Source organism: Molothrus ater, chromosome 2, assembly GCF_012460135.2.
Source record: "Molothrus ater isolate BHLD 08-10-18 breed brown headed cowbird chromosome 2, BPBGC_Mater_1.1, whole genome shotgun sequence".
In the NCBI taxonomy this organism is placed as follows: Eukaryota; Metazoa; Chordata; class Aves; order Passeriformes; family Icteridae; genus Molothrus; species Molothrus ater.
This window is the reverse complement of record NC_050479.2, coordinates 91,908,445-91,932,877: the sequence shown is the minus strand read 5'-3', so window position 1 is coordinate 91,932,877 and position 24,433 is coordinate 91,908,445. Positions and strand designations below refer to the sequence as shown.

At 48.5% G+C, this 24,433-nt stretch overlaps 1 protein-coding gene across 3 annotated transcripts in view; it reads left to right on the top strand.

The window, feature by feature from the left end:
- Nucleotides 1-970: 970 nt before the first annotated feature.
- Nucleotides 971-24,433, top strand: part of LOC118686172 (galactosylgalactosylxylosylprotein 3-beta-glucuronosyltransferase 1-like) — a 28,088-nt gene continuing 4,625 nt past the window's right edge. Inside the window, exons 1-5 of one of the 3 annotated variants that reach the window (XM_036382256.2) lie at nt 971-1,163; nt 19,568-19,712; nt 20,034-20,572; nt 21,790-22,086; nt 22,587-22,694. In XM_036382256.2, coding sequence (XP_036238149.1) covers nt 19,601-19,712; nt 20,034-20,572; nt 21,790-22,086; nt 22,587-22,673 — 1,035 coding nt within the window. In that variant the 5' untranslated portion in view covers nt 971-1,163; nt 19,568-19,600 and the 3' untranslated portion in view covers nt 22,674-22,694. Of the gene's footprint in view, nt 1,164-19,563; nt 19,713-20,033; nt 20,573-21,789; nt 22,087-22,586; nt 22,695-24,433 lie in introns of those variants that run through there. The other 2 variants (XM_036382230.2, XM_036382239.2) reach the window with 2 other exon arrangements.

The window sequence follows — 24,433 nt, the reverse complement described above, 5'->3', positions numbered from 1 at the left end:
TCATGGTTTGCTGAGACCTGAAACCTCTCCAGGAGAAACTCCTGGAATATGGCAGTCACAACCCTCGGAAGGGTAAGGGAAGGATCGATGTATGCTGTGCAGCCCAGTGCAAGGAGAAGTCTCCTACAGCAGGGCTGAGGTGTGAGAGCCCTCACTTCTGCCCTCTGTGCATCCAGCCCCAGCTGGGAGCCTGACGGAAGAGCTGCTTGTCACACCCCCCTTCAAGCAGCATGGTGACTTTATTATGGCCGAGAGACAGCACCTAAGGGAGGTAGGTAGGGGAAAACCAAAGCGGGCTGGTCTTCTGCTCCCATTTAACCTGCTCCGAGGCAGAGGCCGCCAGACAAGGCATTGGCTGTGGCTGTTCATGGCCAGAGCAAGGAATGACCCAGCGGCTGCCGCAGTGGGAAGTGGTTGCACCGACATCACCATCATCCCACATCAGGGAAACTGAGGCAGGCAGCGGCGACGCGCGCATCAAGCAGCAAGTGCGGGACCAAATTCCAGAAGCACTGTGGCCGCTGTGACTGCCCTGTAGATAGCCAATCCGCACGGGTTGTAGCCATCGCAGGTGGCTCTTCCTTGAAGCAGCCGGAGCGGGAAATCACCCCAGCACCGGTCAGCGGCAAAGAGAGATCCTCTGCACGGGCAACAACATCCCGCCCCTCGCCTTCGGCGGGAAGAGCAGCGGCCGGCCGGGGCAGGGAACCCTCCCCCTTCGAGGGCGGCGGGGGCAGCGCTGCGGCCGTGCCCGGCCCCGCTCGCCTTTCCCGCTTTTCCCGGCCCCGCTCGCCGCCTCGCTGCTCCTTCCCCCCTCTCTGGCTCCGCGCTCGCCCCTTCCCCGCTTAAGGTGGCCCCGCGGGATGCGCGGCGCGCAGGAGCCGCTGCGGGCGGCCCTCGGCGCTCCCCCCACCCCCGGCACGGGGTGGCCTTAAATCGGCTCCGCGCGGCGCGTAGCCGCATCGCCGGCGCCGTCTGAAGGCGGGCGCCGCCATCCGCCGGCAGCGCCGACGGGCCGGTCCCGGTGCCGGTGCCGTTCGCAGGGCGCAGGGAGGACACGCCTCCGCCCGCCGGCGGGCGATGCTCCCCCGGCAGCCCCCGGCGCGGTGCCGCCCCGCGCCCGGCGCCCCGGCGTCTCCGCCGTGACCGGCCCATCTCGCCAGGTAAGCAGGAGACCCCGCGCTCGGGCACCGGGGCTTTGCGGGTGGGAGCAGCGCCGGGGATACAGCGGTGACCTTGCGGTCCCCCGGCGCTTGGCGCTGGAGGGGTGCTCTGCCCGGCGACCGGCAGCTGTATCCCCGAACTTCATCCCTGCTCAGCGCCAGAACAGATTCCGCTCCTGACCGGGAGCCCCGGTCCCTGCATCCCCCCGCACCTTGGTCCGGACACCTTCCAGGGGAGCGACATCCCAGTCCCAGGCTGGAATTTTCCAGCTGCGGGGAGATGCCTTCATTCCTGGTGTGTATCCACCCGGGAATCTCGCCGCTGGGATCTCCGAGCACGGGTACCCAACGCCGGTCCCGGGCACGCCGCTGCTCCCGGAGAGGTTTCATTGCGCCTCTTGGTGACAAATACCGGAGAAGCCAAACTACAAAAGGGCGACAAGGGGGTTTGTGTGCAGGCACTGGCAGCCTCGCTGGAACCGACCGCAGGTGAGCGTCCCAGTGAGGGACTCTGCAGACGTGGATTGGGAGAGGGCAAGAGTAGGAGGTTTGGGGAAGAGTTCTGCCCTGTTCTACCCCTGTCTCGCACACGGGTGTCTGCCGAGAGATGCAGTTGCTGGTTTTCTGGAGCAGCTTGGGGTGGATCTTGCTAGGCGAGTTGGAAAGTACTTTTTTTCGGCCTCCCGCTCCAGCCACTGACCCTTCCAGCCTCGGGCCAGGGGAGGAGAGGGAGAGGCTCAGCAGCTAATGTGTGACAGAGAGAAACCCCTCAAGGTGCTGCAAATCTGGAGAGAAGCAGCCAGTTCCTCACTGACTCCTTAGGGAAAGCTGCCAAGGGGCAGTTTCTGTGCAGCTGGAGAGAAGGGGTGTTGGAATCAGCAGGGCAGCACCAAGCAGCACCACAGCAGAGCAATAATGACAAGCTATAAATGCCTGTCCGATAACTTGAAGTCCACACAGCTCAGCAAGGGACTGGGGGAGAGTGAGCAATGCAGCCACTGCAGGTGCTTTCAGCTCATTTTTTGGACTCAGAGGAGGCTTCCTTGTGCAAAGCACATATGCAGAGAATGTAGCAAGGTACAACAGCTTCACACATGAGTCTGATCACCCACTTCTGCTTGGGCTTAAATCTCATCAGGTGCAAAAAGGGAAAAATGGATGGGAAGGTTCACACCTTGTACCTCTGGACAGCCAGCAGAAGTGCAAGGCATTGACCTCAATAGCCTCAGACAGACTAGAAACAGGGGCCATATACCACTTCCACAAGCTGGGAGATAGGTGCACAGAGACAGCAGGATAGGACCCTCAAAAAAGGGAGGCTATCAATATTCTAAAATGTGATTCCTCAGTAGGAGATTATGGGAACCTCTGTCTCAGGAAATAGAGAGGGTTACAGGGCACGAGGAAGCCACTGGCAGAGCTGTATGTGACAGCCTGTGTCACATCTGTTTGCAGCCATGCGTGCTGCCAATCCTGTTTTCTTTGTGCCCTGGAGCAGGATGTGGGGGCTCCATCACCTTTGTTTGGTGCCTGCTCCATGGTTTCCTGGAATCTCTCTGTGGGCAGGCACACCAGGGAAACAGCACCAGTAGCTGAGTGCATGCTGTGTCTGCCCGGTGTGAGGCCAGGAGCTCCATGACTGTGATTCCTGCCTTCCCTCCCCCTGTCCCTCACAGGAGTGACTTTGGTGTTGCTTTCAGGGCACTTCAGTCTGCATTGAATTAAGGCTCTGCAGAGCAGTTAAGGTACAGAGGTAGATGGGCAGCTAACTCATTGTATCTGGTGTTTCAGGAATCTGGTGAGATCAAATTAAAGCTCTTCTTTGACATTTTGAGTGCAGTAACAATAATAGTAGTAGTAATAATAATAATAATGATAATAATAGCAAAATCATCTAGACAACCTTGCAATCCCAAAGCAATTCAATGAGCTGACACAGAGCACAGCTGAGATGCAGCCACCTTTACAACAAGAGGCCTCAGCCTGGCTTGCAAGACACTTGAACAGCCACGGGATAGAAAACAAAGCAGTTGGGCTGAGGACACTTGCTCCCTCCACAAGGGTTTTAATGAGGCAAGCTCCCGCACCTTTGGGCTTTGTTACAGTGTCATCTGGGAAGACTGTTGCCTAGGGAGCTGTACAGAGCTATACAGCAGCTAAATGTACGCCAGAGAGAAAACACTTCCACAATGTACAGCCCTTAAATTCATATTCTTTCCATGGTTTGGGAATATTTTGGTCCCTAGTGCCTGTGTTCTCTAATGACATCTTCCCTGCAGAGTGCCCAAGGTTGTACTGGACAGCTCAAGGCTGTGTTACCTGCATACCCAGCATCCTTTCTTCTTGCCTATGAAGCACTGGTAAAGGTGCTTTTTGGCAGGAAATTTTCCCTTGCTTTAGCAGCAGGCCAGGAGATGTCCTTAGTGTCTGAGACCAAAGTTGTCCCTAGTAGGCAGCTTGCTGGCAGGAGCCTGCACTGGATTGTCTCCAGCTGTACCCCTGGATGGCTTTCCTACCCTCTTCACCACGGCAGTCACCTGCCAGTGACAGTGCTCTACAATCCCTGTGTTTCTCAGTGCCTTCATAACTCCAGCCTCGGCTGCCCCTCTCTCCCAGGGTGCTGGTGCACAGTCACCTCCTGCTTTCCTCCAATGCCTCAGGAGGCAAAAGCTCCTGTTCCAAACATAAGAAGCCACCCCACAACTCCATCCACCTCCTGGAACTACTTCCAAGGCCTCTTATTCCTCGCTTTGAGCACTTTTGATGGTCTTTCCTGTTCACAATACTTGGGAGCAATAAAAACGTGTGTTGCAAGCCTTCATATGTATGCCTGCAAGGGGTGAGATATTTGATAGGCTTCAAAGATGCCCTTTACTGAGCATGCAAAATTGCTCTGAGAAAGCTCTGCAATTATTCTCTGCAGGATGTACACAGGAAAGATGATATCTGTCCCCTTCCTCCTTGTATCTAATTGTTCCTAATAAAAGAAGAAGCCTAAAAAGGAGGTAATAAGCCAGACTGGAATCTGGGTCCCACACACCTCCAGGGCCCTGGAGGAGTCTAAAATCACTCTGCCCTTTTTGCTCCTGGCCTTTCTACCTAATAATAAGCATTAGGCTTTTCTGCACCACTTGCCATCCCAAGATCTCCAAGCACTGTGCATGTGTGATTAAGAGCACTGCCTGCCCACATACAGAGCTGTTTGTCAGGATGACTACCCCCTCTCTACAAGGGAGACACGGCAGCTCAGCACGTCAGAGCTGAGACAGCCCCAGATCATCTGTCTCACAGGCCAGAGGCCCCTGCGTCTCTGGGAAGCACTTGCTGGGAAGCAGCTCAGCCTAACAGGACTGTGATTTCAAACCTACCAGTACCACAAAAGACTAATAAATACAGGGTATGGATGAGACTTGGGGCTGTCAGCATCCTCATCTCAGGTGCACACATGACTGCCTAAGCCCAGTTTTTGAAAGGCACATTGGTCAGATCCCCAGGCTGGGGAACCTCTCCAAACTGCATCTCAGCCCGTGGTCAGCACACTTAAGAAAACTTGGTCCTTTAATCTTTCATGCTGTTTTAGGCTGTGCAGGCTCATAATTAAGAGTTTGAAGTCTCTTCTAGCTTGCTGTCATGTGACATTAGTGCTCCCAAAGGCCTTTCCTTAAAACTCAAATTTATCTACTTTGCCAATGTTCCCAAGTGTTCAATCAGCCACCTTGCTGGCCTCCTCCACCACACAGTGTGGGGGGCTGTCTGACATCTATCTGCCTGAGATGAAAACATTGCACTCTGCAAATTCCTGGGATTTATAAAACGTGATCTAAGTTTCCTCATGAGACACAGCTTCCCAGGTCTGAGACACAGCAATGGGATCCACAGCTCCAGCAAAGGGACCTTCAGATTTTGTTTGCTGTTCATCCCTACTCTGATCAGGTAATCCCACTAATGCCTGGCACACATAGAGAGATTCCTTAAGATGGGGTTAGTTAGCTCAGGAAGACACATGAGGATGGATATTGGGGTGAAAAACAAAGCAATCAACAACACAGAAGAGGGAGAATGAATGCTTCTCTACAGGGCTTTTCTCAGTAGAGGAACTGGACTGCATTCAGGAAAACATGAAAGGTAGCAATTTGATGATAAAAGTAAGCATTTTCCCATGCTGTGCATTGTGACATAAGGAACTCTGTGCTACAAGATGCTGCTGGTGCTGAGTGTAGGATTCAGGAAGAGTAGAAATTGTGATGGATAGATGGATAGTGGACAGGGCAGTCGACTTGAAAGATATTTAAATCTTCAGGGTTGAACCTCACACATCCTCTAGCATAGGATTTTTTATACCTTCCAAAACCCCCAACACTGATCAATGTAAGACGAAGGACAAAAGGACAGAGACGTGTTTAAGTGAAAATCACTGGGGCATATTTTAGTTTCCAGGCAGAAGCAAAAAAAGGGTATTTTCCAGCCTGTGTGCTGACACTTAGCTCTTTTAGGCTTGGGTTTTGTCAGCTGGAGCAGGTTCAGGTTAACTTCTGCTGAGATTTGAGCTGGTCCAGTGGTGCTTACGCTGCCACTTCCCCTGCCCATGTTGTGGATTTTAGCAGACTGCCAGCGTCCTGGCAACTTTATGTGGTGCTGGTCTATGAATAATGCTGCATTGCAAAAGGAAATGGTTTTCTTTGGATGTTACCTCTTGTCAATGAGAGCAAGGGCACTTATTCCCAGTACAGCCAACCTCTAGCCAAGCAAAGTGCTGGGATTACTTGGAGCTGAACAGGGTTAGCAGTCGGGCAATCTCAGCTCTGGATAAAAGATTTTAGAGCAGCAGTGTTGTCTCATTCTGTAAGTTCACGGTGGGTCTGTGTGTGGGAGTACAGGGCACATGGGAACTGTGATTTGCTAAGCAAAGCAGGATTGCTCCTCTGCAATCCTTGTGTGGGAGAACTTGGAGGAAAAGCCAAGGGCCAGGCAGGCAGGCAGCAGTAACTTGCAGACCCTGAGGTGATGCTCCCCTGGGCGTTGCAGGGCAGCCTGGCTTCTAAAGACACTGTCCTTAAGGGCAGGGTTTTAGCAAGGTCCTCTGCTCCCAACAAAAATCTCCCAGTGCCTCTTGATAGAAAGAGCACAGTTGATCCTTGCCTGGCAGGAGTAGAGGCTGCTGGCTCCTCTCCCCCTTCATGCCCCAGTTATTAAAGTAGGATAGTTAACATTCATCTTGCCCTGACCCTCCCTCATTCGGAAAGCTAAAAAAGGGTATTTCTCCTATGACTGGCAGATTTAATTTATTTTTATGGTTATGTCCATAGCTATGAGTTAGGCAACAGTGCTAGGCTTCATGAAAGCCCTGACTGTGACTGCAGCAATGGGACTGGCGTTCATTGGAGTGACATTGCACAAAGTGCCACTTCAGAGATCAGTGCTGGGTGAGCCTGGGTGGCAGCAAAGGATCTTGTCCTCTCTGCTGTGCTGGGCTGCCTTCCTCACTGGTCCAGCCATTGTGTTCATTGTGTCTCCCCTCCACTTTCTCCAGCACAAAGGCCAGGGTGATCTTAACTTTCTCCCTGCTGGTACTTCATCCCCTGGATCCTTCTCTCTCAAGGCCCTTCCCCCAGCCCAGATCCACACAAAGGTGAAAAGGATGGAGGAGACCATGACTTTCCTCTATCTGCCAGCTTCTCGCTCCACCTCTGACATGAATGAGGCCCTTCATGTTTTTCTCTTGAGCAAACACAGATGCTTTTGTTTTATGGGCTTGTGGGACGGGATGGAATTAATAAATCAGAGCGCCAGTGCTGTGCCGCCACATTCCTGCAATTTTAAGGCAAGATCACACACAAAAAAAGGGCAGAAACAAAATAGGCAATCTCTTCAGAGAGCACTCAGATGATTTGACTGTGCCTCCTGCTTGCTGTCCCACTTGGTCTCCTGCTCCCTCACCCTTGTTCATTCCTCCTCCTCCTTTTGCATTCCCATTAACCTCATTTCTTCTGTTCCCTTTCCCTTCCTCAGGAATCACTTTCAGTCACACTTTAGTTTCTCACCTACACCTATTTTTCTTCCCTTGTTTTCCTGTCATTTAGGTTTCCTTTACCCTTATCCCACACTGAGGCGTGACCACAGCTTGTCCATCCAGGTATGAAGTTCACTGTCCTGCATGTAAGCCCAAGATTCAGGAATGCCTCTGCTTTTTCACTGTGGACTGAAATGTCTGCTCTTACACCTGCTTCCTCCACCCCTCTTCTGTTTTTCCTCCTAAGAATGTTGCTGCCTGAGAGATTCAGTGAATGACTCTGGAAATAAAACACAAAGTATTACTGTTCTCCTCTCAGAAGTGGTATTTAACAGTGTTCCTTTGAGCAAAATTAGATCCTGCCCCAGAACTGGCAGACCCTTTCCTTCCTTGAAGGATAACCAGAAATGCTTTGCCTAAAATGAATTCTTTTGAGCCAAATGACAAGTTTTAACATCTGTGCTTGGCTACCACCAGGTGGTAAGGAGCTAGGAGAAGATCTTTTTTCTCCCCTGTAATTAGCTAACTGTATGTGGGGCTTCAGGAGGACAAAGTGAACCGTGTGGTTAGTACAAACTACCAGCAAGGGGCTGAGACAGTTTTATTCACTGCTCTGGTTGTTTTTTCTCTAATGAGCTTAGGCACTTGAAAGTCATTTCCCCAGAGTGCTTATACATTGTTGTGCTTATCTCACCTGTGGGGGAACTGAGGCACTGAAGCAGGTGAAATGATTTGCCCAGATCCACATACTGACGCATAGTTGAAGACAGAAAAAGAACCAAGAAATCTTGTTTCACAGTTGACTGCTTTATCCTCTGGCCTCACAGGAGGCCAGCAAAGACCTTTATCTTGTTTAGATGAGTGGATAGTCATTCCAAGAGGGCGCTGGGGCAAGGATATCTTTCTGTACTAATGCATGTCTTAATGAGTCCTGTTGCTAAGCGGCTTCTATGATAGAACATGCATCTTCTTCACTAAGCATTGAAATAATTTTTTAATCATTAAAGCTAATACAGAATCCTCAGAAACATCCAAATCTCACAGCAGGGGCTGAAATTAGCAAGCAAACAGAAACCAAATCCTGATTATCCCTGTGCACCTCTACAAAGCCCACAAGCAGTGTGTGCTGAAGTCAAACACGAGCCCGGCTGAGCTGTAGCTCAGGGCTGGGCTGGGCAGTCAGAGGCAAGCTGGCAAATCCTGCTGCTCCACGGTCCACAGCAAGCTTTTTCCTCCCTCAGACATGTGTGCCAGCTCCTCATCTCCATGGAGCTATAGAAAAGGAGGTAGGAGTGTTAATCATTGACCCCAGATAGCTGAGGCATCCCCTAGCAGATCTTTAGGAAGGAGAAATTATTTGCATTTTGTCAAGTGTTATTAAGTGGCAGATCTCAGCCTGGCCAACATTATTCCCCCAGACTATTTTTGTTTTATTTTTGCCCTTGGAACCACCTCTACCAACCTCTTACATTTTCTGTTTTGTGAACAATTAGTTATTTCAGGTGTTCTCTGCAGTTAAGTCCCCTGCTCTGCCTAAACTCATATGTCTGCTCTCCAGCATGGGATACCAGCACCTCTTGAACTGCAGCTGCCCACAGGCTTCTCCATAACTCCTCCAGTAATCCCAGTGTGTTTCCCATTCTGGTTAGCAACTCTCGTACTGTTTCCTATTTTCCTCAAACCTACAGTGCTCAGCAGCATGTCATCCAATTATAACAGGAGGTTTTTTTCCAGCCAAAGTGAGGTTTCTAACTTCTGTGTTAGAATAGGACTCTTGGAGCATTAAGGAAAACACAATAAATCTCTGATTACTCGATATGCATCAGCAGCTTCATTACAAGGGAACAGGACCATTACAAAGTCACAGGACACCAATAAGCATTTTGCTAAGATCATCACTGCTGACCTCTGTGTGGACTTTTAGGGGTGAATATAGTTCACCCTAAAGGATTCTTTGGGAAAGGATAATTTAAAATTGCTCTTACCACCTCTAAAAGCCTCTCTTGTCACCCTCTTGAGAATAAATCCAAGCCTGTTCCTGTATCATGACCAGTCTCCCCACTTGTACTTATACTCTCCACACTCCTAGTCATGTCAGTCTGCTAGACAAACTCTGTACACTTCTTCCCACCTAGCAGCCTCTTCTGGAGGTGCTGCAGAGGATGCTTGTGGCTCTTTTGTCAACACCAGCTCCTGTTCAGTGGTAGATCAGCTGCCATCTCAGCAAGTTTTATTCACAGTCCATCAAGCCGTGCCAAGCCAAGGACACTTGGATTGTAACTCTCTTGAAGTCAAACCAAGTCCTGGAACTGTTAAACACTGGTGCAAAATAGTCACTAGGCAAGATTTCTGCTCTTGTGTTCTCCCTTCTGCACTGCACTTACCAGACTGATAAAATCTGATACCAAGTCATTCTTTCCTAATCCCAACATGGGTCCTAACCTGAGCACCAGAACAAACACAAATGGCCTAGAAATTAGTTACAGCAGCAGAAGCAAAAATCCCATTTCTTCCTTCTTCCTTCCCAAGCAGTTTTTTGGATGTTTCCTCTACCTAGAAGCTGTTACTGGCCCTTCAGGGGTATTTTCTGTGGAGCTGGTAACGGATGGAGGTAGTTCACATGTGCATGTGTGAAGCTAGAAATACCTAACCTGGCCTGTTGACCTCCACAAACATCCTCAAAACCAGAGAGAACTTTCCTTCCCTGAGCACAAGGAGGGAGCCAGATTCATCCCCAGAATCAGGAAAGATTCATATCCACCTCTCAGATGTACAGCAGCAGCGCGTTTCTGCTTTTAACAAGAAACCACTCTTTGTCTGCCCTGATCCTCCAGGCCAACTTGGTCTGCCTTGGAAGCTCCAAGGGCTCTCAAACTGCAGAGAAGGGTTCAAAAAAAGCCTAGTTCGTCTTCCCTCTCCAGCCAGAAGTATCTATTCATCAGTTATTCGGTCCAAGGCCAACTGGCAGCCCATGAATGTGGAAGTAAGGTAGGCAGAACAGCACTGCCCAGCACACCCTGCAGAGGGCAGAGGTGTAAGAGCTGGGGGGACACATCTCCCAGGGTTATCGTGGTTCTATTTGTGCAAAGATGATACTCCAATCTCAGGAAACAGATCCAGCCTGGGGGAGTATCAAACCCCTTTTGCACCCAGGCCTAGGGCAGCCTGAAGCACACAATTTCACAGATAGGCCCATGAGTACAATACTGCACAGGCTGACCTCCCTCCCAAGGGAAGCTTTATAAACACTACATGCAAAGACACTTTCAGACCAGGCTGCTTTCATGTGCAATTAAGGAGCATGGCAGAGAGCAATCCCAATACAAGCAAGCCCTATGGCAAGCTCCATGCACTCTAAGAGAGAGAGCAATTTGTTTCTCATGCTGTGAGCTCGTCTGCCCTCAATTCCCTCACTGCCTTCCCTGCCTTCCCAACAGACTCTTCCATTTTAACTGTGCAAGACACGGAAAAACAGAAACCAAAAGGCACATCTTTTTTTTTCTGGTAGGCTTGGATTGTTGTTAGAAAGGGGCATGTGACTTTTGCTACTCCTCAGCTCCATCTGTTCACCCAAATGCATCCACTGCTAACTTTTTCTACAAAATATAACTTACTCTGATCATGATGCAGGGATAGCTTGCAGCTGCTGCCAGTGCCCAAGTTAGATATTGCTCCCCTGGCATTCCCAGGTGGTGGGAATTGCATATGGGTTTGATCTCAACCACCTTGGTGCATTCTTTGAACGTGGCCTGCCTGTAGTCCAGAGTCAACAGCTTCCCTGTTAGGCCAGGGAAGGACAGCAGGATAGTCCTAGCAGGACACTGACTATCAGCTTCCTGTCCCTTCTTTCTTTTGCTCTCTTCTTCCCTTTTTATTTCACAAGCAGAAGGCAGAAAAATAAACACTGTGTGCTGACTCTAATTTTCATTCTAGTGCTTCTTTTAATGAAGCCCAAGCTATACAGATCAGCTGTGGCATTTAAGGTACAAATCAAGCAGCGGACCATAACAAATATCAATTGCAAAAGACAATTCTCTAGGTGCCAATTTATCCATTCTGAGTTTATTTCTAAAAGTGTCCACATGACACTTGGATGCTGCACAGCAAGTGGCAAATATAATGAGTGCTGATGATTAATTTGGAGGAAGAAATCAGAATTAGCATTTTGGACCATCTCAGCCAGTTACAAAGTGAGCGTATTTCACACAGCTCAGAGAGCTGCAACAGCAAAAATGTCCATCAAAGACACCACAGTGGTGTTCTCCTCTCTGTGATCTCACACAACTAACACCTGCATGATGTGGCATCAGTGCTGTCCAGTGTCCTCTCTGTCTTAGTCCATGTGGAGCAGCCACCCACAAGAACATTCCACACAAAGTTGCTGTTTGCACGATGCTTTTATTGATCGCATCATTCCGCCAGCATTCCCAAATAAAAACTCAGGGGGATTCTTGCCTTTACACTGCATTCATTCTCTGCCCACAGTTCTCTCCATACAATAACAGATCAGGGCTCTGATTCTTCAGGGGGCCAACATGCACATGTAACCATTAAAATGCCAGTATTTTCACAGATTTTGGGAAGAGAGTAGACATATTTAGCTATACTGGTGTTTTAAATGACAAAACTGCTGCCCCACTCATTTGCACTGTGATTTCAGCCAGAGAAGTTTCTCCTTTGCTTGCTTTTGCCCTCCCTAGGAGTAATGGGGAAGTCCAGCAGGGAAGAGCATTTCAACATTGCCTTTGAAAGCAGGAGGAAAACAAGCTGTCTAAATCAATCAAGAGTGTGCATTAGTGATAGCTTGTTCCTCTGGAGGTCTGCATTTGATGTCATATTGACACACAGCTGAGATCAAAGCCTGTCTCTGTATCCTGGCTGCTATCAGAGGAACAGCATTGGCCTTTGGGCCCCATATCTTTACAAGGAGCTTGTGATCAATGTGATTTTTTTCCCCCATAACAAGCACCTGTGAAATGTAGTTATCATCAAATAATGCCTAATGCCTTTTTCTCTGAAAAAGTAATTCCTCTCCATCTTTGAAAATGTTCTGGAAGGCAATACTATGGGTTTTTCCTTTCTGCTTTTGTAAAAAAGCTGTAAAATGACAGCTCCCACTCCTGCTGAACAGGCATCAGCTGTTAACTCAGTAGGGAAAGCTCTGAATGAGATATACAGAAACTTTGGAACAATCCACTATTGTTTTTGCTTCCTTAGAATTATTTTGCCTCCTTGGAAAAAAAAAAAAAGCTTCTTTTTTTTTTTTTTTTTTTGGCTAATGCAGATATTGGGCTGATTCATGCTGATACGTTTGGAATTATTATTCTGTAATAGTCATCAGCATCTATAAAGGACCTCAGTTCTGCCAGAGCTCAGCAGCAGGGAAGAGGAGCTGACGTCTGAATAAGCCCCTGAGTTCCCTTTCAAGACAGGATAACTCCAAGCTTAGAGGTCTTTCAGGAGAGAGCAAGCTTTCTCAGGAGATATCTGGTACCCCCTGCTTCCTTTGGGCTTGAGCTGCTAATCTTTCTCTGGGTATTTCTGGCACCCCTGGATTATGGCTCTGCAGTGCAGGGAAATTGTGCTGGGGCAGAGGGCTGTGTCCCTCTGAGTCACAGCCCACCCTGGCCTATGCTCAGGGAGCAGAATGTGGTGACAGGTTGTATGGATCAATCGTGAAGGACATTTGGGTCTGGGCTGATTAAAAATAGCCTGACTTAGACCTCCTTTTTCAGGCTCCGGAAGGCTCCCTGCAAGGACAGGCTTTGCAGCCAAGTTCAAGGTCTAGTCTGTATTCAAACTGGGTTATCTCCATTCCTGCTGATAGCCCAGATAGGGCCTAGATACCCTTGATCTATCTGGGGATAGCAGGCTGAGCCATGTGCTGTCTCTAAAGTATTGGCTCCTGTGGGACCTAGCCAGCAGATTTAATTAGCTCCATCAAATTTCTTTTTTGTTTTCTGTTGTTTGTGGGTTTGGTTTGGGTTTTTTTTTGGCTTGGAAGTAATCCCTTTATAAAGTACCACCCTCCTTCAGTCCATGCTCCCACACACAAGCCACATGTCTAGGACAAGGATGCTCTTCAGAAAGGTGCACTGTCAAGCTATTTACAGACCAAGCTTTGAGGAATGCTCAGCTTGGCTTCATGTGGGCAGTGGAGGGATGGGGGTTGTGCATGGTGTATTCCTGAGGGACAAGCCTGGTTTCTGGGCTGAAGTAACTGTGCTCCCATATGGTGAAGGGATCAGAGCTGGCAGGAGAGGATGAAGCCTTTCTTTGCTTCTGAGGAAAAGGTGCAGGGGCTTGGGAAGGGGCAGCTGTTTCACTGGGAGTGACTCACTTCCTGGGGAAGTTGTCCCCACAGGAGCCTGCGCACCAAGGGACAGAGTGTTGATGGGGCTGAGCCTTGAAAATACACAGCTGCTGGTAGTTCTGCTCTTCCTGCTGTGGGGAAGAGCCTGGCCATCCTTCCCTGTATTGTTTTATTATTTGTAGTTCCCTGGGTTTTGTCTCTCATGGGGACTCAGTTAATTTTCCTTTGCCCTCTCTCCCCATGAGCAGTAGGGGAGTGCTCACCTCGTTCAGATTGCAGGTGTCACTTGCCTGCAGCCCTTCACCAGGTCTGCAGCAGAGGGATGATTAAAACACCCAGCAGAAGAGCACTCTTGCACTTTGGGACAGAACTGCAGTCTTCTACTATTACCTGGGCTACTGGGAGGTCAAGATCCCAGTTGTGGGATCAGAGCCTTTCTCTTCCCTGTTCCATCCAGCTCTCCTATGAAGACGGGCTGAAAGAGTTGGGGCTGTTCAGCCTGGAGAAGGCTCTGGGGAGACCTCAGAGCACCTTCAAATACCTAAAAGGGGCTACAATAGAGCTGGAGAGGGACTCTTTACAAAGGCACGTAGGGAAAGGATAAGGGAGAATGGGTTCAAACTGAAAGAGGGTAGGCTTAGGTGAAATATTAGGAAGGTGTTCTTCATTTTGAGGGTGGAGAGGTGCTGGGCCAGGTTGCCCAGAGTTGTTGTGGATAGCCCATCCCTGGAAGTGTTCAAGGCCAGGTTGGATGGGGCTTTGAGAAACCTGGTCTAGTGGAAGGTGTCTCCACCCAGCAGAGGGGTTGGAACTAGATGATCTTTAAGGTCCCTTCCAATCCAAAACATTCCATGATTGTGTGATTAACATTTCACTTCCAAGAAAAAACACTTGTTTTTTTTTTGCCCCCCTTTGTTTTTCAGCCACCGAGGTCCAGCAGAGTTTAGGGGAGAAATTGCTACTTTCTGAGCAGAAAACCAAACTGCCTTTTCCCTTCTCTTTCCCACTCCCTCAAGAAATACAGCTGGATGTGAACCCTCAGGCACTGTCCTTTAGATCTAGCCTACCCTTTCTGTCCTACAAGGATGCCATTCCTGAAGACCTGTCTGAGGGTTGGAGGAGTCTCACTACTGAGAAATGCCCTGTTTTGGCTGTGTTTGCACAGTAATTACCCGTGCTTATCCCAGTGCAATAACCCATTCCACCCACTTTCGTGGTTCCTTGAATCCATCCTCCCACTTTATCGTGCACATCTCAAACAGGGAGGCAGCTGCCTGGTGAGGGGAAGCGCTGCAGCATCTCGGCCTGTCTCAATTTTTAGCACTATTGTAGTTTCAACTGAAGGCTCTGATGGGCCCAAGGGAATGGAGGGAGAGGGGACAGCGTCTTCCTGTGCATTTCAGCAAGGCAGGGACTGAGCCAGTGCTGCTCACCACAAATACCGGCGCTGTCATGAATTATGCATTCCTTGTTTAAAGAGAGGTCGCTCTCATCAATAATTGAAAGCTCCCTGCTCTGCCTTCAGCATCACATCTCCCACACCAGGAGTTAGGGAACTCATGAAATCTGCATGGACTTGATCAAGGTGGCTAGGGGCTGGTGGAGAGAGGCAGCAAAACGCAGGAAAACAAACCAAAAACCCTGCTGATGGCTTTGGTGTGTGAAATTAAGAGTCATCTGCAGCTACCTGCAGGTCTGCTCCAGCCCTGCTCCTCACAGCCCTGTCTCCTCCCCTCTCCACCTGTCTCCTCCCAGGGTACACATAGAACAGTAGGCTTGCAAACATGGCTCAAACCAAGATTAGGGAGCGGTTCTTGAAACTTTTGGCTCCGTTACCTGAGAGTAGTTTGCTTTGGGCGCTCGCCTAGAAAATCGTTACACTGGCTGGCAGGATGTTCCCAAGGGACAGTTTGAACTGTGAAATTTGTCCCTCTGGGAAGATAAGGATCTTTAGAGTTTGTGTCTCTGAGTAGAGCCATACAGTCCTGGGGCTGTGGTTGGTCCAGCATTCAGAGTCTTGTAAGCCTGGCTCAGACAGGCCGCCCGCCCTGAACCAGAGGCTGGAAAATCGCCTCTCCTGCAGAGCAAACTTTTTGAAAAGTGTGGTTCTCATTCTGGATCAGGAAGGCAGAGGGCAGAACCAGAACCTCAGAGAGCTACCAAAGCCCATGTGATCCTAACCATTTCTGAGTTATCAAAAAGGATGTAAATTGAGCACCTTCCCAACAGGACTGTAGGAAAGTCAGAGGCACTGGAACGTGTCAGCCTTATAATCGCCAGTCAGCTGCGTCTCTCCCTAACTTTCACCTTTCTCCCATTCACCCAGCATGTCCTTTCAAATACTCTGCAGCTCAGGGAGAATGTCACTCCCCGGGTCATTTTGCAGCCTGGAATCCTTATCCCTCTCTCAATATCTGGGTTGTCCTGCCTGTAACAAATTGTACCCTGCTGGTAATTAGTCAATAACAGATGAAGGGATTGGTCACATGTGATGGTCTGCGCCTCAGCCAGATCTTGTTTCTCTTCAGCATCATTCCAGGGAATCCAGCTCTTCCCTCTGTGTGCTTCTCTCATTGTCTTCTCCTGAATCCATTCAGAATAGTGCCCCCTGTCTTAGAACAGGAGCTTAAATGGAGACTGGATGGTGTTGCATCCCAGGAGCTAAGAGTCTGACAAAGCAGCGTGAAGCCAAAGTAGTATGAGAAACATTTTGTCCCTATCATACTCAGCTTTGTGCTCTGTGTGTTTGTTTATTTTTTAATGGAGAACAGAAGATTGATGGATGAAATTAAGAAGAGGGATGTGTAATTGGAAAACAGCTCAAGAAGGCTACAGGCAGCATATTGAAGGCATCCATCAAACATTCAGCTAATGTTGTTAAGGGTGTGTAACACAAACAAGGGCTGCAGGAGACACTAGGGAAAAAAAGAAAAGGAAAGAGAACGGGGAATAGGCAGGACAGGAGAAATAGCGAGGGAGGAGAAGAGCCAGCAAGAGAGTACAATCAATAATATTTGTATTGCAATCACATCCAAAGGCTCCCGTTGGGATCAGTGCTGGTCTGTACAAGCACACTAAGAGATGGTCCCTGCCCTCTACAGCTTAAACCCAGGAATTACCAGATGAACGCAGGAGATGGGTTTAGATGATCACAAAAATTTCTTCTGATCTTGAATCTCATTTAACAGGATCTGCTCTGAGAGGGGTTAAAGGCAGAAGGAAGGTAGCTGGTTGTGCCAAGAATACACACTGCAATGTTTGCCAGCAGGCATACAATTAATCCGAGCCACTTAGGAGACTTTGGTTTTAATTATAAAAAGTAGGTAAAAATATGTGCAGTAAGCCCCACTGGGGCCATCAGTAGGCTTCCCAGAGGCATTGATATGTGACTGGATTTTGATGCTGTGTTTTCAAAAGGATGGACTGATGCTTTAATGGACCACTTTGTGGGAAATATTCCATGAGGGGTGGACATTAAGAGAATGCAAAGGGCCTTTGTGTGGGTAAGGACAGAAGACAAAGGCTAAAATTATTAGTAAGCCAGGGGATTTCTGTAGTCCTGGAAACAGAGAAGAAAAGAGACTCTGAAGGACTGAGAAAAGGCAGGTGAAAGATATAAAGCAACAGAGTACACATGATGGATTCAGGGGGAGACAGTGGGGGAGACAAGGTAGCATTTTAAAGAGAAAATAAAGTATTCCAATAGAGATTTTTTTTTAAATGGAGTTGAAGTCAGCTCCTCTGTGAGGTTCACAAGTTACCTGGGGCTTTATGCAGGGTTTAACTTGTTCAGCCTTGCTTGCTTTGGAAAAGCAATAGAGAGAAGGTGCATGCAGAAATAAATGAGCACGGAGCACCAGGGGAGTTGCACACACAGGCAGCATCTCCACTTGTTTGCTGTGTTTGGGAAGCATGAACAGGGCTGGCTGGAAGAGGGAGGAGGAAAAAGAACTAGAAAAGGAATTTGTTAAAAATTCTTCCAACTCTGATCCACTCTCCTCTGTGCTCTATTGGTAACATGGCTGCCACGACTGCCTCCTCCTCTCTTTCCCTCCAGAAGCAACCTGAGTTTGCAGCAGTAGCAGGTCTGCTGCATAGAAACTGTGTCTGTATAATTAAGGCCTTTAATAAAAGGGAAGAGGCAGTGGCTGCCTGACTCTGGTGCAGGGATATTTGTAATTGCAAGCATACCAGAGGAAGCAAGGAGCTGTGATGACCCTGAGCAAGGGCTCGGGTGGGCCTAGGTATCTGCAGTTGTTAATAGCAATCCTCAGATTTCTTTTGTGGCTCTGTCTGTTCTCACAGCCACGAGTGATGGGAGGCTTTACTCTGCGCTGCTACGCTCGTAAGAGAAAAGATTTCCTGTGGGGAAAGCAGTCCCTGGTGTGGGTAACCTCATCCTGCCCTGTGTCTGGCCTGGATCTGTAGCTTACCAAATACCTCTACTAAAGCTGGAGGGACACTCTTGTACCTGCCCAAGAGCCAGTGATCAAAAAGCAATGCACTTAAGCAGAGCCAGCATGTTTGCTGCACAAGGCTCCTGCTCACATCACCAAAACACTCCAGTGTGCTCCTGGCCATGCAGCTTCTTTGGTCCACTTCTTCATCAGCTTTTTGTAGCTTGAAAGTAGTGAAATGGACACCATGGTGTTTCCTGAGTCAGGAGGTAAGAAACATTAGACATTAACACCATTAATGGTTGGCTTGGGGAGCAGTCAGTGGGAATATGTTTCCCGAAGGGACTGCTCCATCATTGGTACCATTGGTGTCTAGCAAGGAACGAGCTTGTGTTGCAGTAATTTCCTTAACAGGGCTTATGAACATCCACTTGCCCACCAGAGGAGTTGCTGAGACATGCTAGTCTTCTGTCAGATGTGGCTGAAACAGGATTGACAGTTATTGGTGGTAGAGCACTGATGAGCCCTGCAATTGCATATTCCTTGGTTTTTTCAGGACACCAAGGTAAAATGTCAGAGAAACAATTAAAGATAGATTCTAAGAGGTCCCAGAGGATGAATTTAGATTAGCATCTCCTAATATCTTCCAGTACCCTGTGGCTGCTGTCACTGCAGAGCCCTTTTAGACTAGTTGTCATATTTCTTCTCCCACAACTCTCTAAGGCTGAAGCAAGACAATCCTTCCACTCTGGACAGATGAAGAGCTGCTGGACCCAAATCCTGGGCAAAGAGTTGCTTTTGAACAAAATTTGCCTGTGTCCCTTTGAGGACCTTGGTTTTAGCTGACTGGCCTTCGGTACACTTAAAAATCCCTGGCAGAGCTGGAATTGAGAGCCAACCAATTTGAATCTCCTTTCAATTTTTTGTATCAGCATGATGCCATCACTCTCTTCCCTCAAAATGCCATCAGCCTAGGAGTGCAGGAGAAACTGGTAGGGCCTGGTGGGTACTCCAAAGTCTGTGATTTCAATGAAATGCTGCAATGGCCAAACACTGCAAACCAGAAGTACAAAGGGATGTGGGATAATTAAACATTCAGCAGGCATCACCAGCACTGTGGAATGACCAAGGCAGGGATTTCATGGAATGCTTGGTAGATGATAGCATACGTGCCCAATTGCCTCCATGCATCTGCCTAAGGAGGATGAATTAACACTGCAGAAGTGTTAAGAGGTGCTGGCTATCTAGAGGATGCCTGACATCTGTTTTGTCCAGTTGCATATTCAGGCACACAAATCTTGCACACAGCTCTAAAAAGTTGTATGAAAGAAGCAAAATAAACGGCCACAACAAAGCTCAGGAACGAACACAAGTCTCAAACAGGAGGCAAGTAGAAGTCCTCTCCGACTTCAGAATCAGCAACATGAACAACCCTAACTCAAGGACAGTGGTTTCATCATGGGATTGTGGGAGGTTCTTTAGAGCAACAGGAATAGCTAAAACCTTCTATTGCTACCAGACTTGGCCAAGTAGGATAATGGTTTGGACCGCAAGTGTTAATAGAGCTCCTCGTAAACTTAGACAACACTTTGTTGGATCAGGGCCAAACATTTGTCATGCCTCCCTGCATTTTTGGCAACTTATATATTGGAGGCCTTACTCTTTTTTCTTTTCTGAAAGGTAGAGAGATGCCTGGGCATTGGAAGCTCCCTGCAGCATGCTGAGGAGACGTAACCTTCTTACCACGCTCCTGATTGCCTTGCCATGGGCTCTTCTCTTAACCTTGTGGCACCAGTACCCAACCACCCACTACCTCAGCCTGCTGAGAAGTAAGTGCAAAAGTTCTGCTGTCAGTGTGCTGGTGGCTGTGATGACTTCTGTTGCAAACCCACAGCAAGGATGCTCTCTCATGGGAAGGGTTAAACAAAGACAGACTTGCCTGAAGGCCCCTTCTGGGTTTGCTGACAGCAGAAACATAAACTGTTCTTAAGAGTGTGTTAAACATGCACCTTAGGCTGGCTTTGGAGAGAGGATGCAGCACTAACTCCAGATAGATGTGTGCCTCCCTGAACATGAGGTAGCCTGTTGGTTATTAGTCCTCTGACATGTTTTTGGGTTTTTTTCCTCTTTCTTCCTTTGTTTTGTCCCAGAAGAGACAGACGAGAACGTGACCTCTAAAGCTCTCCTTAATGGTACATCTGCACTGAGAGAAGAAGTCTTCCCATCATGCACTCGGCAGCAGCAAAGCATAGGAGCAACGCCTAAAATCATCCAGAATTATGTGTACTCCAGGCCTCCCCCATGGTCAGACACCCTGCCAACCATCTTTGTTATCACCCCGACCTACACCCGGCCTGTGCAGAAAGCTGAGCTGACCCGTCTGGCCAACACCTTCCTCCACGTACAGAACCTGCACTGGGTGGTGGTGGAGGACTCTCCGCGGAGGACCAACCTTGTATCCAACCTGCTGGAGAAGGCTGGGCTCAACTTCACCCACCTCAACGTGGAGACACCCAAGAGCCTGAAGTTGGGTCTGTCCTGGATCCCATCCCACACCCCAAGGGGGACACTACAGAGGAACCTGGGGCTGCACTGGCTGAGGGACAGCTTCAGCAACACCGCACCACCGGAAGGTGTAGTCTATTTTGCTGATGATGATAACACCTATAGCCTGGAGCTCTTTGAGGAGGTAAGAGACATAAAATTACATGGGACAGAAAAGCAGGATAGAGCTGCAGAGCCTCTTAAGCCCAGCTGCACTTGCAAAGACCTCGCCACTCTGCCATGCAGTGGCAGATGGGTATAGGGCAGATGCAAGCTGAAAGGGCAGAGAACATATTTGCCATGCTATAGGCTGTGGATGTGAACAGCCACTCACTCATCATTGCACCAGCTGGAGTTCCTCTTGCCAGGGACCATGGGATGTGTACCTCAGAATTTATACCTCTCCTCAGGGAGAGCTGACCTAATTTAAATAAGCACCAAAGACAAACTTCTGGCAAGGTGTAAATCTGCACTGTTGTAGGGGTGGGATAGTTAGGGGATGATAGAAGAGTTGTCTGACTTTCTATCCACCTTTACTCTTTGGCTGCCCTTCAGTTCTCCAAGTTCCAGCCACCACAAGAGAGCTGTGCCTCTGGGATCACTGGAGCTTGCCCAGACTTCTGCTGGAGACCTGGCTTTTGTGAGATGCCAAGCCTACTGTGAATTTGCAAAAATCCAGTGAACTCTCTTGTCACCGATTTAAGCCAAACTGTACTAGGCCACTTGAAGAGCAGAATTATGCATCACAACACATTTCCAGTTTTCAGAGTTGTTAGGTCTCTGTTAAGCTCATCCTTTTTACTTACTTCCAGGTCCTTTCTGACAATTTCAATAAACCCCCACACTTCTAGGCAGTAGTCATGGATGGAAAAACAAGGCAGGAGGTGGGGGGAGAAATTGGAATAGATAAGGACAAAGATGAATCAGTCAGGGAGATTACTTGCATGAGTGTGAAGCTGGAGTGAGTGGAGTTGGTAAGACAGAGCTAGAGGCCTGGTAACAGTAGTATTTGGCATTTACAAAAATGATAAAATTCTACCATAAGAAAAAGGTAAAAGTTCAAATGGGATGAGAAAAGCAGAGGTTATCATTCTTCTGCGGGACTGAATGTGGGCACAGAAAAGCAGTGAGTTGTTGTTCAGAGAATAAAGTGCTAAGAATTTGCCTTGTGACTGTGGAAGCTGTGGCTCTTCAAGCAGCAGCAAGGTGAACTAGAGCTTGTGCTGCCGAGAGCGATGTGATGGTGTGGGAAGTCCGTGGGGGAGGACAGGTGCCAATGAAAGCAGAGGATGGTGCACTAACGGGTTGGGACAGACGTGGTGGGGTTGAATTCTCACAGCATTGTCTCTTTCTGGCACACAGATGCGCTACACAAGGCGGGTCTCAGTCTGGCCAGTGGCTTTCGTTGGGGGGCTGCGATATGAATCCCCAAAAGTGAGCCCAGCAGGGAAGGTGGTGGGCTGGAAAACCGTCTTTGACCCTAATCGTCCCTTTGCTATTGACATGGCCGGATTTGCTATCAGCATCAAGTTGATTTTGGAGAAGCCTCATGCCAGTTTCAAGCTGGAGGGAGTTAAAGGAGGGTACCAGGAAACAAGTCTGCTGAAGGATTTAGTGACTATGGATGGGCTGGAGCCCAAAGCAGCTAACTGCACAAAGGTGAGTAGTAGAAGAAATCTCAAAGATACAGTCTCCTTGCTGGGTTCTGGCTGCTTTTACAGCCTCCTGCCACACTCTTTCACCTTCCATTGTTCCTTCCCTGTGCTGGCACATGTCAGTGCCAAATGATGCTGGGACAGACAGATGGACAAAGCCTGCTAAATTCTTCACAGACGTGAAGCTCAGAGAGAGCTAAGGAGCAGTGCTAGGTATGCTTCATTAATAAAGAAGCTCAGATGTACAATTTGTGACCAGATTGCTTCTCCAAAGTCCAGGAGGATTGGCAGAGGGTTGAGTCTGTAATTTTGCTCTAGAATGATCCCTCCTCCTTGTCACTTTTTCATGTGCCCATAAAGTGTCTCCCAGGATCAACCCCTTTCAATCACATACTTCAAACAGCTCTGAGCCTCACTTTTCTGAGGATCCCACCCAATGGGTGAAGTATATTCATAGTTTCCCTGCTATTCAGAATGCCCTGAACTCTTTGTGCTTCCCTCTAGGTGTTGGTCTGGCACACAAGAACTGAGAGGCCCACTCTGGTTAATGAAGGCAAGCGTGGGTTTACAGACCCCAGAGTAGAGGTGTAAGCAGAGAGCCAGCTCCAGGGTGTGAGTATCTTTGTCTTTACTGTTTTTAGCAAGGCAAATAATCTGTACCTGATTCCTTATTTCTGCTATTATTTCCTCAAAAACTGCATATATGACTGCTCTGGTAATTCACCATGCCACCCTTTGCACAAGAAGTAGATTCTCATCTTTACCCATGTATGCTCTGCATTTCTTGCTCATTCAAGCCTCCTTGCAGACCATATGGGAGTTTTGCCGGACAGAGAGAAAAGAAGCAGCAGAATCCCCCAGTTTAACTCAGTATTAATGACAAGCCAAATTCTTGCCCCTGGACTCTTTCATCCAGCTGTAAACTCCCTTTGTGTGGGAGTTGTCCTACAGCATGGAAGGAGATCACACTGCTGCAGGCAACCTTTTGTCCGGCAGCCCTGCCACCTGTGCAGTGCTTCATGCATCCCCCTTCAGCTTTTATCCTGCATTTCATGCATCCCCCTTCAGCTTTTATCCTGCATGAACAGCTGGGGTGTGGGTGCAGCAGGGAAAGGCTGATGGAATGCTTAGAGCACCTCAGAACAGGAACCAGCAAAGCACAATCTACACAGACTCTCTCAGTTTGAGGTGCTGGGTACCAATGCTCCCAGAGCTAGGAGTACCTCTGCTGCTGAGGAGAAATACTGAATGCACTAGGAATGCCTTTGCAGTTCACAGAGCGGGGTTCAGCAGCAGGATGGGGAATTATGGCAACCACCACGGCTGAGGCAGGAATGGATCAGAGATCATTGATATGTTCTTAGAAAGAGAATGATGATGAAGAAGTGTCCAGATGCCATGCCCTCTGATCTCAATGGGAGATTCCTGCCCCAAAAGTCCAAAAAGAATAAAAGTATCCCAATTTCGAAGTACCCAGCTTTTTCTGAAATCAGTCATAACTGTGTCAGGACACAGGATGCTGAATGATTTAGTCCTACTTTGGAAGATATTCCAGGAGTGCTTTTAGTTTTGACCCCAATGTACACCTCAGCTCAACTCTACCGGTGGAAATAAAACTGACAGCTTTTATATAGGCAGTCATGAGTATTTCAGCTCCTGCACTGATCTCTGTGTGCATCACTAGAAGCTGCACTCAGCATTGCCACAGCACCTCATCATCTCTGAGTGACACCACACAAATAGTGCAAAGCAATCCCAGTGCCTGCACACCCAGCAGCAGATGGAAGGGACTGGAGTCAGTTATCTAAACACAGACACCTGGTGCCACCGTAGGGACCCTGGGGTAGCCTACCTGTCCCTCCTACAGGGCACAAACCTTGTACCATTTCTGACAGCTTTTTTTTAATATTATAGATATCCTAGAAACCCATAAATTATGCCTGTGCTTAGGCAGAAGCTCCTCTTTTCACCAGTGCTTTTGTGAGATCCACTACAACAGGCTCATTTTGCACACTCACCCGTGCTGAGTCTGCAGTTGCCTATGATTGCCCAAACTCATCTCATAAGGACTCACAGTCCAGTTAACTGCTCTGCAGGAATCACTTACTTTATACAAGGTGAGCAGGCCTATAAAAACTCAGATGGATTAGATCCTCCTTGCCTACTTGCCGGAGGAGAGGCTGCTCCATTGGAGATGCACAGTGCAGATGTAATGTTTCACAAATGTGCCATTTTTGGATGGGCTCTTTTGTCCTCACCTCTCTCCCTGGCCAAACACTCCACCATCCTCCATAAGAAATGTAATGCACCAGCTATGGAGTCTCATGAGAATGGCTTCCCATGAGTGATTT